At 36.4% G+C, this 13,184-nt stretch overlaps 1 protein-coding gene across 2 annotated transcripts in view; it reads left to right on the top strand.

Annotated features, from left to right (window-relative positions):
* Nrip1 (nuclear receptor interacting protein 1) overlaps positions 1–11,273 on the top strand; it is a 79,435-nt gene extending 68,162 nt beyond the window's left edge. For both annotated transcript variants that reach the window (XM_090347942.1, XM_090347950.1), the window contains exon 3: positions 3,650–11,273. In XM_090347942.1, the coding sequence (XP_090204068.1) occupies positions 4,026–7,502 (3,477 nt within the window). In that variant the 5' untranslated portion in view covers positions 3,650–4,025 and the 3' untranslated portion in view covers positions 7,503–11,273. The remainder of the gene's footprint in view (positions 1–3,649) is intronic.
* Positions 11,274–13,184: the final 1,911 nt, after the last annotated feature.

Raw genomic sequence — 13,184 nt, 5'->3', positions numbered from 1 at the left:
ATGAACATAGCTGAGCAGGTGTCCTTATAATATCTTGGGTCATGATGTTCAGGAAAGATGCCCAGAAGTGGTATGGCGGGATCAGAGGGAAGGTCTACTTTAAGTTCTTTAAGAAACCTCACACTGCTTTCCAGAGTGGCTGAACTAGTGTACATTCCCACCAGCAATGTTGTGTAGGGTTCCTTTTTCTCCACAACCCCGCCAGCAACTGTCATTGTCTGAGTTCAAAATCTTGGCCATTCTTGTTGGGGTAAGGTAGTATCTTAGGGTTGTTTTTATTTGCATTTCCTTTATGACCATAGATGTTGAACATTTTCTCATATGCTTTTCTGCCATTTTAATCTCTTCTTCTGATAAGTCTCTCTTTAGTTCCCTTGCCCATTTAGTGAATGGTTTATTGGGTTGGGGGGGGCGGGGATTAGTTTGTTGAGTTCCCTGTAGATACTGGATATTAAGCATTTGTCAGATGTATTGTTGGTGAATATCTTTTCCCAGTTGGCTCTCTCTCTTCTTTTGCGACTATGTTTCAATACAAATGATTCAATACAAATGACTTTGACATAATCTTAATGCTTAGATATCTTTCTACCAATATACATGACAAAACATCTGAGTGTCTTTCTTAGCCTTTTATAGAAAAAGCACCCATGAAACCACCCAAATGGAACTTTATATATTGTTTTCCAGGAAGACTTTTTAAATGACAAAATTAAGATTTATTTCAGTTACTTTTATGTGTTTAGGAGCTACTTAATAATTCAAGTGCTTTTAACAGCTTCATTTCAGAAATTCCTTTATATTTAACAGCTGGTTTTACTTGGTAATTCAGATGATGTTGGGGACAGATTTCATGGAAACTGTTGGAAGTCATTAGATATTTTGTCTCATAGCTTCTGGGGTCCATCACTTTGGGAAGATGTAGGACAGAACTTGCATTTTGACAGCCAGTTAGCAGGGTCACAGAAGGCAGGCATTCTCTTATACTTGACCTTCTTTTTGCTTGTCTTCATTCCATCCTGGTCCCCAGCTCATGCACTGGTGACATTCGTCCACATTCAGGGCTGATCTTTCCTAGTCCTGTTTACAGATCTCTCACAGACATACCTCGGATGTGCTTTCCTAGTTCTTGAAAACAGCATCAACAGGATTATACTGAAAAACATTAACATTTTTACATTTAAGATGTCTATTAGGTGATAATAGTTATAAGTGATCTGCACTATATCCAACTATCATACCTCTTTTTAGTGTTTTTCAGTTTTATTTTGTACCTTAAAAGTGAAAAACCATGATATGTAAATGTGAACAAGATTGATCATGACTTCTTTAATTGTGTAAGGTGTTAAAACAAATAAGAAGTTATATGAAGAAAGTTGGTTCATTCTACTCCTGAAAAAACTTGCAATTTATAATCTCATTGAATCCAGACCTTACTTAATTTCAAACCACCTGATGATACCTTGAACATTTCATTTTCTGGAAGGGTGGTAGTGTCTATTGGCCCTGGGTATAACTTCAAGCAGCCTCTCCAAATAACCACAGCCTTTGGTTTATTAATTCATGTTATTAAAAAAATAGTTCTCATGACAAATCCATTTACCTCTACTGCTTCATAAAGCCAATGCTTTTTATAGGATTTATATTCAAAGTAATCATGAAAACTAATAACTTTGACTTTAGCAAATTTTATTATTCTTTTTCTCATCAGATTTGTTCAAAATTTTCTTTCCTGTCCATTTTTCTAAAAACTATACAAATTTAGTGTATATGTACAGTTACCATTATAGTATGTAATCACATTGACTTTTAAAATTTATTTGTATTTATTAAAATAAAAATGCCATCTGAAAAGAAATAACATGGTTGGGGGAAAGAAATCATTTATATTAGGAATAGTCTAGAAACTTTGGAAATAGATTTGCCTACTAAATCATCTCCATTTTCTTCATAACATCTCCCCTAGTTCTTAAACTGACATAGTTCTCTAGTCCTTGAAAGAGATTGCCAAGAAGATTGGGAATCCAGTGGCTTCTCTTGTATTGATTTACATAAGATTAGGAAATTAAATATTTAGTATGGCCGTTGTCCTCCCATTCCTTTGGCTAACCTTGATGTGCTGATGTTACTTACTTTAGGTTCATACTCAGCCGTATTTTCAGAAGAGGAGCTCATTATGTATCCAAGTATAAAAATGTAATATTACCTTCTGTTACAATTTGAATGTGTTACACTGTACAGATGATTATCAAGGCCATACATCCAAGATACCTAATGTTCTTAAAAGTTGTTTTGTGTGCTGGGTACAGGTGGCTCACATCTGTAACCCTAGCTATTCAGGAGGTTGAGATCTGAGGATGGCAGTTCTTGGGCAGGAAAGTCTCTCATTAACCATCAGTGCTGTGGCTCAAGTAGTTCAGCACTAGTCTTGAACTGAAGAGCTACAATGCAGCACCCACCACTGAGAAAAGAAAGACATTTTTTGTTCCTGAGAAGAATTTTATTCATCTGCCTTGTGTTTTTTTTTTCCCATTAATGCAGTAAATAAATGGTAAGATAGATGAATAAGTGGTAAAGTGCTACACTGGGGGCCTCATTGCAAAAAGCTATGCTAAGTCCCTATTAAAATTAAATCTCCAGGTATTCTTTGTAAATTAAAAAAATACTCATTTTTTTAAAAATAAATAAGCATTATATTGAAGCTTGGGGATTAAATTATTGTGAGTAATAGAGATATTTTAAGATATATTAATATGTTTAACCCAAAAGTGCTCCAGTGATTTTATTCTTTTGTTTCAATTTAAATTTTGTCTTGTTTTGTCACAATAGAGTTTAAACTCCAGGCCTGGTATGTATTAGTCAGGTGCTTCACTACTTGAGCCATACTCCCAGGCCTTTTTGACTTTTGTTATTTTTTAACTAGATTCTCATGCTTTTTTTGCCTAGGACCACAGTCCTTTTTTTACATCCCAAATAATTGGAATTTTAAGTGTGACTTATTCAAATGTGATCCCACTCTTTACCCAGCTTTGACTTGAACTGTAAACCTCCTGAATTACATTTTCTGAGTTGCTGGAATTATAAGCAAGAGTTAGGATATGTGGCCCTACTCTCAAAAACATACCAATAGACAAAGACTGTTATACTTTACATAGGTCCCCATGTTAATCTTACTCTACTCTTAGTTCTTCCATTTATTTAATGCAATATTATTAAATATTTTGTGTATAGTTATGTCTGAGGTGAATGTGTTCTGTTACATCTTCTTACATTATGCTATATCTTTTTATTGTCCTTTTTTCAGCACATTTTCTTCTCTTTCTTCTTAAGCACCCAGTAATGTGAAGAAACAAATTTTAGTTCCTTTATAAAGGCAGATAACTGTAAAGCAAAGTTGACAGTCATATTACTTCACAGAAAGGATTTCATTATTTTCTCTTCTCTGAATTAGTTGATCTTTTAGAGTATGAGTTAACTCATAGGACTTCCATGGTAATAGGAATTCCATAGTAAATTACTTAAGTGGTGATTGATGTGTATACATGTGTATTGCATATATGTATATAAATTAGTAAATCTGCATTCTTTTGCTCACTGATACAGCATGATCATTCTTCTTAAGTTCCTTAACTATTTTCATTTTTATTTTTAGAATACTGCGATTTGAAGAAGAATTAAGAATGAAGAAAGAAAACCAGTATATTCGCTAAGACACCTGCTTGTACTGCATATCTACATACTACAGGATTCCTCTGCTTCTAACTGGTCACACAGTCGGTTAACATTGTGGTCAGAGTACGCTCAAGTTTACTTTCTTGGTGTCTTTCTATTGCTAGAGGAACTTTTGGTCAGAATGTAACAGCAAAGTTCTGTCTAACTGCTATGGAAAGTGATAAACTGTCTCTTGTTTTCTGAAGTTACATCTTGTTCACCACCACCACCAACAACAACCAAAACAAACAACAAAACAAAAAAACCATTCTTTGAAGTGACTAGAAGCCAAGCCCCTGTGAACACTCCTATTGAACATGACTCATGGAGAAGAGCTTGGCTCTGATGTGCATCAGGATTCTATAGTTTTAACTTACCTAGAAGGATTACTAATGCATCAGGCAGCGGGGGGATCAGGTACCACCATCGACAAAAAGTCTGCTGGACACAATGAAGATGATCAGAACTTTAACATTTCTGGCGGTGCATTTCCCACCTCTCAAAGTAACAGTCCAGTTCCCAGTACACATACATACCAGGGATCTGGCATGCTGCATCTCAAAAAAGCCAGATTGTTGCAGTCTTCAGAGGACTGGAATGCAGCAAAGCGGAAGAGGCTGTCTGATTCCATCGTAAATTTAAATGTAAAGAAGGAAGCTTTGCTAGCTGACATGGTTGACAATGTGCCTAAAGGCAAACAGGATAGCACATTACTGGCCTCTTTGCTTCAGTCATTCAGCTCTAGGCTGCAGACTGTTGCTCTGTCACAACAAATTAGGCAGAGCCTCAAGGAACAAGGATATGCCCTCAATCATGATTCTCTAAAAGTAGAGAAGGATTTAAGGTGCTATGGTGTTGCCTCCAGTCACTTAAAAACTTTGTTGAAGAAAAGTAAAGCGAAGGATCAAAAGCCTGATACCAGTCTTCCTGATGTGGCTCAAAACCTCATCAGAGACAGGTTTGTAGAGTCGCCTCACCAAGGAGGTCAGAGTGGAACAAAAGTCCTGAGTGAACCCTTGTCATGTGCTGCACGGCTGCAGGCCGTCGCAAGCATGGTAGAGAAAAGGGCTAGTCCTGCCACATCACCTAAGCCTAGTGTTGCTTGTAGTCAGCTAGCATTACTCCTTTCCAGCGAAGCCCATCTGCAGCAGTATTCTCGTGAACATGCTTTAAAAACACAAAATGCAAATCAAGCAGCAAGTGAAAGGCTTGCTGCCATGGCCAGATTGCAAGAAAATGGCCAGAAGGGTGTCAGCAGTTTCCAGATCTCCAAAGGAATGTCAAGCCATCTTAATGGTCAGGCGAGAACGTCTTCTAGCAAGGTGATGGGTAGCAAAATCAGTGCTGCGCCATTTCAAAACCCAATGGGTACAGTTCCTTCTTCCCCTAAAAATTCAGGGTATAAGAACTCTGTGGAAAAAAACAATATAAAGCAAGCTGCTAACAATAGTTTGCTTTTACATCTCCTGAAAAGCCAGACCATACCCAAGCCAATGAATGGACACAGCCAAAACGAAAGAGGAAGCATTTTTGAGGATAGTAGTACACCTACAACTATGGATGAATATTCAGATAACAACCCAAGTTTCACAGATGACAGCAGTGGTGATGAAAGTTCATATTCCAACTGTGTTCCCATAGACTTGTCCTGTAAACACCGGATAGAAAAACCTGAATCTGACCAACCTATTTCTTTTGATAATCTAACTCAGTCCTTGCTAAACACTTGGGATCCAAAAGTCCCAGAAGTGGATATCAAAGAGCAAGATACCGCAAAGAATTCTAAACTAAATTCCCACCAGAAGGTAACACTGCTTCAGTTGCTTCTTGGCCATAAGAATGAAGAAAATGTAGAAAAAACCACCAGCCCTCAGGGAATACACAGCGATGTGACAAAATTCAGTACACAAAATTATACAAGGACTTCGGTGATAGAAAGCCCCAGTTTACACAGGACTACTCCAGTGAGCACTCCACCATTGCACACACTGACCAAAGCAGACTCTCCCATCAATCTTTCTCAACACTCTCTGGTCATCAAGTGGAATTCCCCACCATATGTCTGTAGTACTCCATCTGAAAACCTGACAAATACTGCATCTAACCATTTGATAGACCTCTCAAAAAGCAAAGAGTCACAAGGAGAAAAACTGGCTCCGAATGAAAGTGCACAGAATTCTGCAACCTTCAGTGCCAGCAAACTGTTACAGAATTTGGCACAGTGTGGAATGCAGTCTTCCATGCCAGTTGAAGAGCCACGACCCAGCAAACCAATATTAAGTGTAAACACAGACAAAACTGTAGGTATGATTGACAGACTAAATAGCCCTCTGCTCTCCAATAAAACACATGCAGTTGAAGAAAATAAGTCTTTCACTAGCCAACCAGCTGGTCCTGAAGCAGGACTTGCTGGTTCAGAAATAGAAAATCTGCTAGAGAGACGCACTGTCCTCCAGTTGCTTCTGGGAAATCCCAACAAAGGGAAGAGTGAAAAGAAAGAGAAACCTTTACCTCTGAGAGAGGAGAGCACTCAGGAACAGAGAGAGAGAGCTTTCAATGAACAAATACTGATGGTGAAGATAAAATCTGAACCCAACGATGACTTAAATATTCATAACACCAACATGCACTTGAGCCAAGATGTCAAGACCTCCCCACTGTTAGGGAGGACTTCCACCATCCAGAAAAGCGCAACTGCCTTACCTGTGTCAGAGGACTTCAAGTCAGAGCCCGGTTCACCTCAGGACTTTTCTTTCTCCAAGAATGGTCTATTGAGTCGATTGCTGAGACAGAACCAAGAGAGTTATGCAGGCGATGAGACAGACAAGAGTCATAGAAATAGTGACCTGACACCTCCAGAATCAAAGAACCTTTGCACTGTTCCTAAGAAAAGGAAGCTTTATACTGAGCCATTGGAAAGCCCTTTTAAGAAGATGAAAAACAACATGGTTGATGCTGGAACTAATCACAGTGCTGCAGAAGTACTCTATGGGCCCTTGGTTAACCAGGAGGATCTAAAACTAAGCAGAAATGATCTTGAGTTTAAATATTCTTCTGGTCATGCTTCCACCAGCGAAAATGAACATCGGAGTTGGGCAAGAGAGAGCAAAAGCTTCAATGTTCTAAAACAGCTGCTTCTCTCAGAAAACTGTGTGCGAGATCTGTCCCCACACAGGAGTAACTCTGTCATGGACAGCAAAAAAAAGGGGCACAAAAATCATGTGACCAGTAGCAAACCTGAATTTAGCATTTCTTCTCTAAATGGACTGATGTACAGCTCTGCTCAGCCCAACAGTTGTGTGGATAGCAGGACATTTTCCTACCCAGGAGTGGTTAAAACTCCTGTGAGCCCTCCTTTCCCTGAGCACTTGGGCTGTCCAGGGTCTAGGCTTGAACCCGGGCTTTTGAATGGGTGTTCCATGACCAGTGAGAAGGGGCCCATTAAATGGGTTATCACAGATGTGGAAAAGAATGAGTATGAAAAAGACTCTCCAAGACTGACCAAAACAAATCCAATACTGTATTACATGCTCCAGAAAGGAGGCACTTCTGTTACCAGTCAAGAGACACAGGAAAAAGACATCTGGAGGGAGTCTTCTTCTGCTCAAAGTGTCTCACAAGTTACAATCAAGGAAGAGTTACTTCCTGCTGCAGAAACGAAAGCTTCTTTCTTTAATTTAAGAAGCCCTTACAATAGCCATATGGGAAATAATGCTTCTCGCCCACACAGCGCCAATGGAGAAGTTTATGGACTTCTGGGAAACGTGCTAACAATAAAAAAGGAATCAGAATAAAATGTAGCTGCCATCATCCAGCTGTGGATCTTCTTTAAACTAATTAGTATGAACATGAGATCTGTATAAATAAGAGCATGATTTGAGACAAGCATGGTATAATTGAAACTTTTTTTTTCATTTTGAAAAGTACTGGTTACTGGTGATGTTTAAATATGCATACTAATTTTTGCTTACCATTAGATGTCATGAGGAAACTATTTGAACTAGCAGTTGGTTGTTTAACACTTCTGTATGCATCAGAGAACGACTGTGAGTAGCCTATGGATGAAATTCTTTCGTTTGTAATAATGAATAAGAGGCATAAATTGAAATATAAAACTCCATCCTAGTGGATCAATGCATTTTGCTGCCCTTATTAGGGTACTATGATTTGCATCTCAGAAGTCAGTCTACATACATTTTTAATGTCCAAACTGTTAACTCTTTAAAGGATAATTATTAAATTATGAAAAAAGAGTTCTGATTCACCTCTCATTTTCAACTCAAGAATAAGAAAAAAAACATACATTTTTCACTTTTGCTAAAAAACAAAACAAAACAAAAAAAAAGCACATTTATTTTTAACTCTTGGAGGTGGTTTTGTGGTTCTCAATGTGTCTGTCCCACCCCAGACTTTTCAATATATATTTCTTTAAACCTTGTACTATTTAGTAAAAAATTGATTACAATAGAAGGCAGTTTGATAGATCCTTAAAAAAAATAAAAAGGCAGATTTCCATTTTTGTATTTTAACTACTTTACTAAATTAATAGTCCTCTTTTACAGAATTTGGGAAGTTAACCTTTATCTTCAGGTGGTTTCCTGAATTGTTGACTATTTATGAAATTATTTTTAATAAAAGCAAAATGGCTTTTCTTTGGACAATGCACCATCTCTTGTAAAAGTTAATTCTCACCATTACTATGGTACCTTGTGAGTCTTATGAGCAGGATTTCTTAAAGCTGGACTCAGACCATCTATCTGTGTTAGAATCATCTGGAGCACTTGCTTTAAAATGCAGATTCATAGGCAGCATCTCAGAGCTACAGCAGGAGGCTGCTCTCTGTGGACCTGGGAATCTTCTATCTGCATCTTAGCATGTTCCCTAGGTGTTTCTTCTACACACTGATGTTTGAAAACCATTGCTTATGACGTTTCTCAGAACATGGGACTGTAAAACTGTTTAATACCAATATTTTCCCCAGTAAAGCCACACATAATTCAAAACTTGCAATATTGTACTTCCTATATTCCTGTTTGTTTTTGTCTTTGGAAATTGGTTCAGAATACTTTTTATGACAAAATAAATTTTGGGTGGAGGGGATAACTTTCATATCTGGCTCAACATCTCAGGAAAATCTGTGATTCTAATGAGTAACATCTACTTAATTAGCCTTAGGGATGGAATAACAGGGCCAATTACCAATCTCAGGTGATTCCAGGATGGTTTGGAAATTTCTCCTGAATACATCCTTATCTTCTATCAAAACCGTTGTCCTATGAACAATGCTGACAAAGATTAGAAACATTTAGTTCAAACGCAAGAAAGGCACTAAAATTCAGATTGACTAAAGCAAAAGAACAAAGAGCACTTATCCATGACAGAATGTACAGTCAAAATGTACAGTCACTCCCCTGGACCTATTCCTTCTAAACAATGATGAGAAGAAAACATTGATAGTGTTGTGGAAGAACTTAACACATTATTGAGCCAAATGGGATTTCAATGCAGAAATAAATATTTTTCAGTTGAGGTTTTACAATCCATAGTTCATACACACACACACCCAGATACACACACAATATTTTTGTTTACAATTGTGAACCAGGTAAGCAACTGATCTATCAAAAACTATTGTATAATTGACTATTAATTAGTAGGACATTTAAAGTTGTTCTTGAAGTTGTTTCTAAGATTTTTATATTAAAAATGGACATTATTTCCTAATATGACCTGAAACTAAATATTTTTTTCTCAAAATGATTTGTAAATAGTTATTGGATATCTTATAATAGTCAGGAGTGTATCTGATGCTACATCATAGGGAAGTGAAGCCACATGCTTGTTCTGACAGGAAAATTCCACTGGCCAGTGAATTTATTATCTTCCATGTCTTCACCGTGACAATCTCAGTGTCTACACAGTATAAACAAGCTTTGAGCTTTGAAGTAAATCCTTTTTTTTTTTTTTTTTTTTGTCCCTGTGAAAGGTGTAGAGCCTTAGAAGTATGTCAGAAACTATTATTTCTCGGGAGATTTTTTTTTTTTTTAACAAGGGAGTGACGTTCAGGTAGAAGACAAGCAACCAGAGCCAGCAATGCTATTTTGTTTACTTGTTGGTTTGTTTTAGTTGGTTATTTTTGTTAACAGTTAAAGGAATGAGGATATGTAATATAAAAATAAATATGACTGCAGAAAATGCTGTTCTGATTTACTACACAATATTCCCAATGTAAATGTAGAGTGATTTTGAAGAAGAGCATTGAGCGAAGGCATACATCCACAGATCCACTTTGTTTATACATATGTAGATACAAGAATGCACATATACACATTTTCAAGGACTATTTTAGATATCTAGCTAATTTCTTCCTAATAAAGTCATTTGTGAAAGGGTACTACAGCTTTCATTGACATCAGTATGGTAGCATAACCTGTTTATTCTCTGCTACTACATATAGAAGAGTAAACTGGTGAGAGTATATATTTTATATATATATATAATATGTATATATATATTGACTTGTTACATGAAGATGTTAAAATTGGTTTTTAAAGGTGATGTACATAGTGATTTCCTTAATGAGAAATACATATTTTGTATTGTTCTAATGCAACAGAAAAGCCTTTTAATCCTTTTGGTTTCTGTATATTCCATGTATAAGTGTAAATATAATCAGACAGGTTTAAAAATTGTGCATGTATGTATACAGTTGCAAGTCTGGACAAATGTATAGAATAAACCTTTTATTTAAGTTGTGATGACCTGCTGCATGAAAAGTGCATGGGGAACCCCTGTGCATCTGTGCATTTGGCAAAATGTCTTAACAAGTCAGATCAGATGTTCATCCCAACATGACAGTATTCCATTTCTGGATATGACTTCTGTGGCTTAAGTTTGTGAAAGAATGTGTTTGAATCCAAGGGTCTTAATTTTTTTTTTCAAATTATCCACTTTGACAATTCACTTTCACGATTTCTTTAAGTCCTGTTGGAAACGTGATATTCTATCAGGAGTATTCTAGCATTAGCAAACACTGGAATACAGGCACATTACCATTCATGGTAAGAAATCTGGGGTTTACAAAGTCAGTTTTGATGCGATCTGCTCAGTAATATAATTTGTCATTTTTATTAGGAATTTAATTTCTTCATGTGATGTCTTGAAACTGTACATACTGCAGTGTGAATTTTTGTTTTGTTTTTTAATCTTTTAGTGTCTACTTCCTGCAGTGAATTTGAATAAATGAGAGAACAAAAAAAACCACTCAAAAACTGCATTGCCTCTAGTTTGAAATGACTTATTTTGTGAGATTCCTCTGGTATTTATATTGTCCATAAACCTACAAGTCCAGGTTGCGAAAATAAATCTTCAATGATATTTTGAAAAAATAAAAGGAAAGCTAGCTAGCAAGTTATTACACTTAAAAGCAGGATAATTAAAGTGTAGCTCAAAGCAGCAATCAGTCTAGAATTTCACTTTCATGGTTAATTGGTGATTCAGTGGGCACTGAATTTTTTTTAATGAAAAGCATTTGTACTGTCCACTGTTTTGGTGTTTTATTTTTGTTGGTGTTGTTTTTTTTTTTTTTTCCTCCAGTCCTAAGCTTGACCTCAGGGCCTGTGCATTGTCCTTGGACTTCCTCAAGTTAGAACTCTACCACTTGAGTGAATGCACAGCTTCTGACTTTTTTCAATGTATGTGGTACTGAGGAATCAAACCCAAGTCTTGCTGCATGCTAAGCAAGCAATCAACCACTAGGCAAAACTCCCAGCCTCTGTGCTGTGCACTGTTTTTAAATGCAATTGATTTCCTGTATATACAAAGACTGCTTTAGAGCTTTTATGAAATCTCCATCAGTGTTGTTTATTTTTTTTAAAGAAGAAAAAATTCTTTGATCATTCAAAAGTGAATGTTGTGCCTGGCCACACAGTTTATATGTGCAATTGTATTCTGTATCTGTAGGTAGCGAATGGTTAAACATAATATACATATAAATAATATTCATTTTCTTTTTCAGTGAGAATCTTTTACCATTATGATCCTATGGTCCTAGTGTTGTAAACAAATACATTAGTTTGACTTGGGAAAATGCATTTTTCTAAAAAGAGCTCCATTTTGTAGACTAGATTGCATATATCAAAATCTTAGGTTCTGTAAATAAGTGTGTAGACTAAAAAAAAAAGAAAACTGGGTTAATGGTAGCTCAGTGAGTACTGGCCTAGCATGTGCAGGGCCTAGGTTCTGTCTATCCATAGGGCCAGCCCAGATATAACAAAAGTAAGTAAATAAAAATGTTCAGAAACTGGAAATACATCCTGCTTTTTTACATTATTAGTGAGTAGAAAATCTGCACTTTCTTACATTCTGCTACCAGCAGTATGAAAGGTGTATAGCCATGATTTATTACATTATATGGTAAAAAAAACATGGCCAATAGGTAAAGTAACAAATTGAGGAATTTTAAAGAAGAGAACCATTAGAATTCTTAGTATGAGGTACCGCTTATTATTTTACATATAATGTGTCTTTAAAATCAACTCCTTAGGATTAGTTGTCTGTGTAAAGTTTAATTTCCAGCTTGTCAATGAGGAAATAACTTTAAAAAATTTTCCTACACAACAATAACTAAACTGACACGTTAGATGACAGGAAATGGTTGTAAATGTTTTGTTATTGAGGCTACCTGTATTTTTTTGTTTGGTCTGTAAAACATGTAGGTAGAGAATTCAATGCTGTGAAATGTTTTCAGAGTTGATAATTTACTAGAATTAAGTATTAATTTAATATTCCAGTTCTGTAAAAATATGGTTAATACAAATAATATGCCATTTTCATCAGGCCATCATCATTACGTTTAAGACTGCCTGCTCTAAATCCCAAAGTTAGTGTACTCTCAAGTAGTAAATAATTGGAAGGGAACTTAAAAATCTCATAAATGGAGCCACATTTTTGGCTCTTGGAATGCCTGCAAGTAAATGTCCAAGTCTTTCCTGGAGTAACTCAGTGTACTTCCACAGTATATATTTTTTTTAATATTCCACCTAAGTGTTTTGCAGTTTATATTTTGCTCATTTTTACTAATAAACATATCCGTGGGGATTGCATGTAGAAAAGAAAATGGCCTATCAGTTTATGGGTGGCAGACCTATGTTTTAGAAAGGGTGTGAACTCTACCCCAGAGCAGAGCCACAGTGTGCACACAACTTAGCCTTAGACTATGCTTTTCCTCCGTTAATTGATCCAAAGGTAACATTGGGTGATTTCCTTACAACTAGAAAACTAGTGTTGTCTAAGGGCTATTGCTTTTCCTGTGGCAGGCATTAAGATGAATCTTTCCATGGGCAAGATGAAATCTTGTGAAGATACTAACACCCCACTGGGTATACCAGCTAGCCTTGCTGTATCTTTAGAGCACCACACCTGCCACATTTCTTCCCTAGCCTTGTCAATTTTATATTTTTCCATTGGATATACTA

The sequence above is a fragment of the Megascapheus bottae genome, chromosome 1 (genome assembly GCF_031878675.1).
Source record: "Megascapheus bottae isolate mThoBot1 chromosome 1, mThoBot2.hap1, whole genome shotgun sequence".
Lineage (NCBI taxonomy): Eukaryota > Metazoa > Chordata > Mammalia > Rodentia > Geomyidae > Megascapheus > Megascapheus bottae.
Note: the sequence above shows the minus strand (reverse complement) of the source record. Positions and strands in the feature narration are given on the sequence as shown.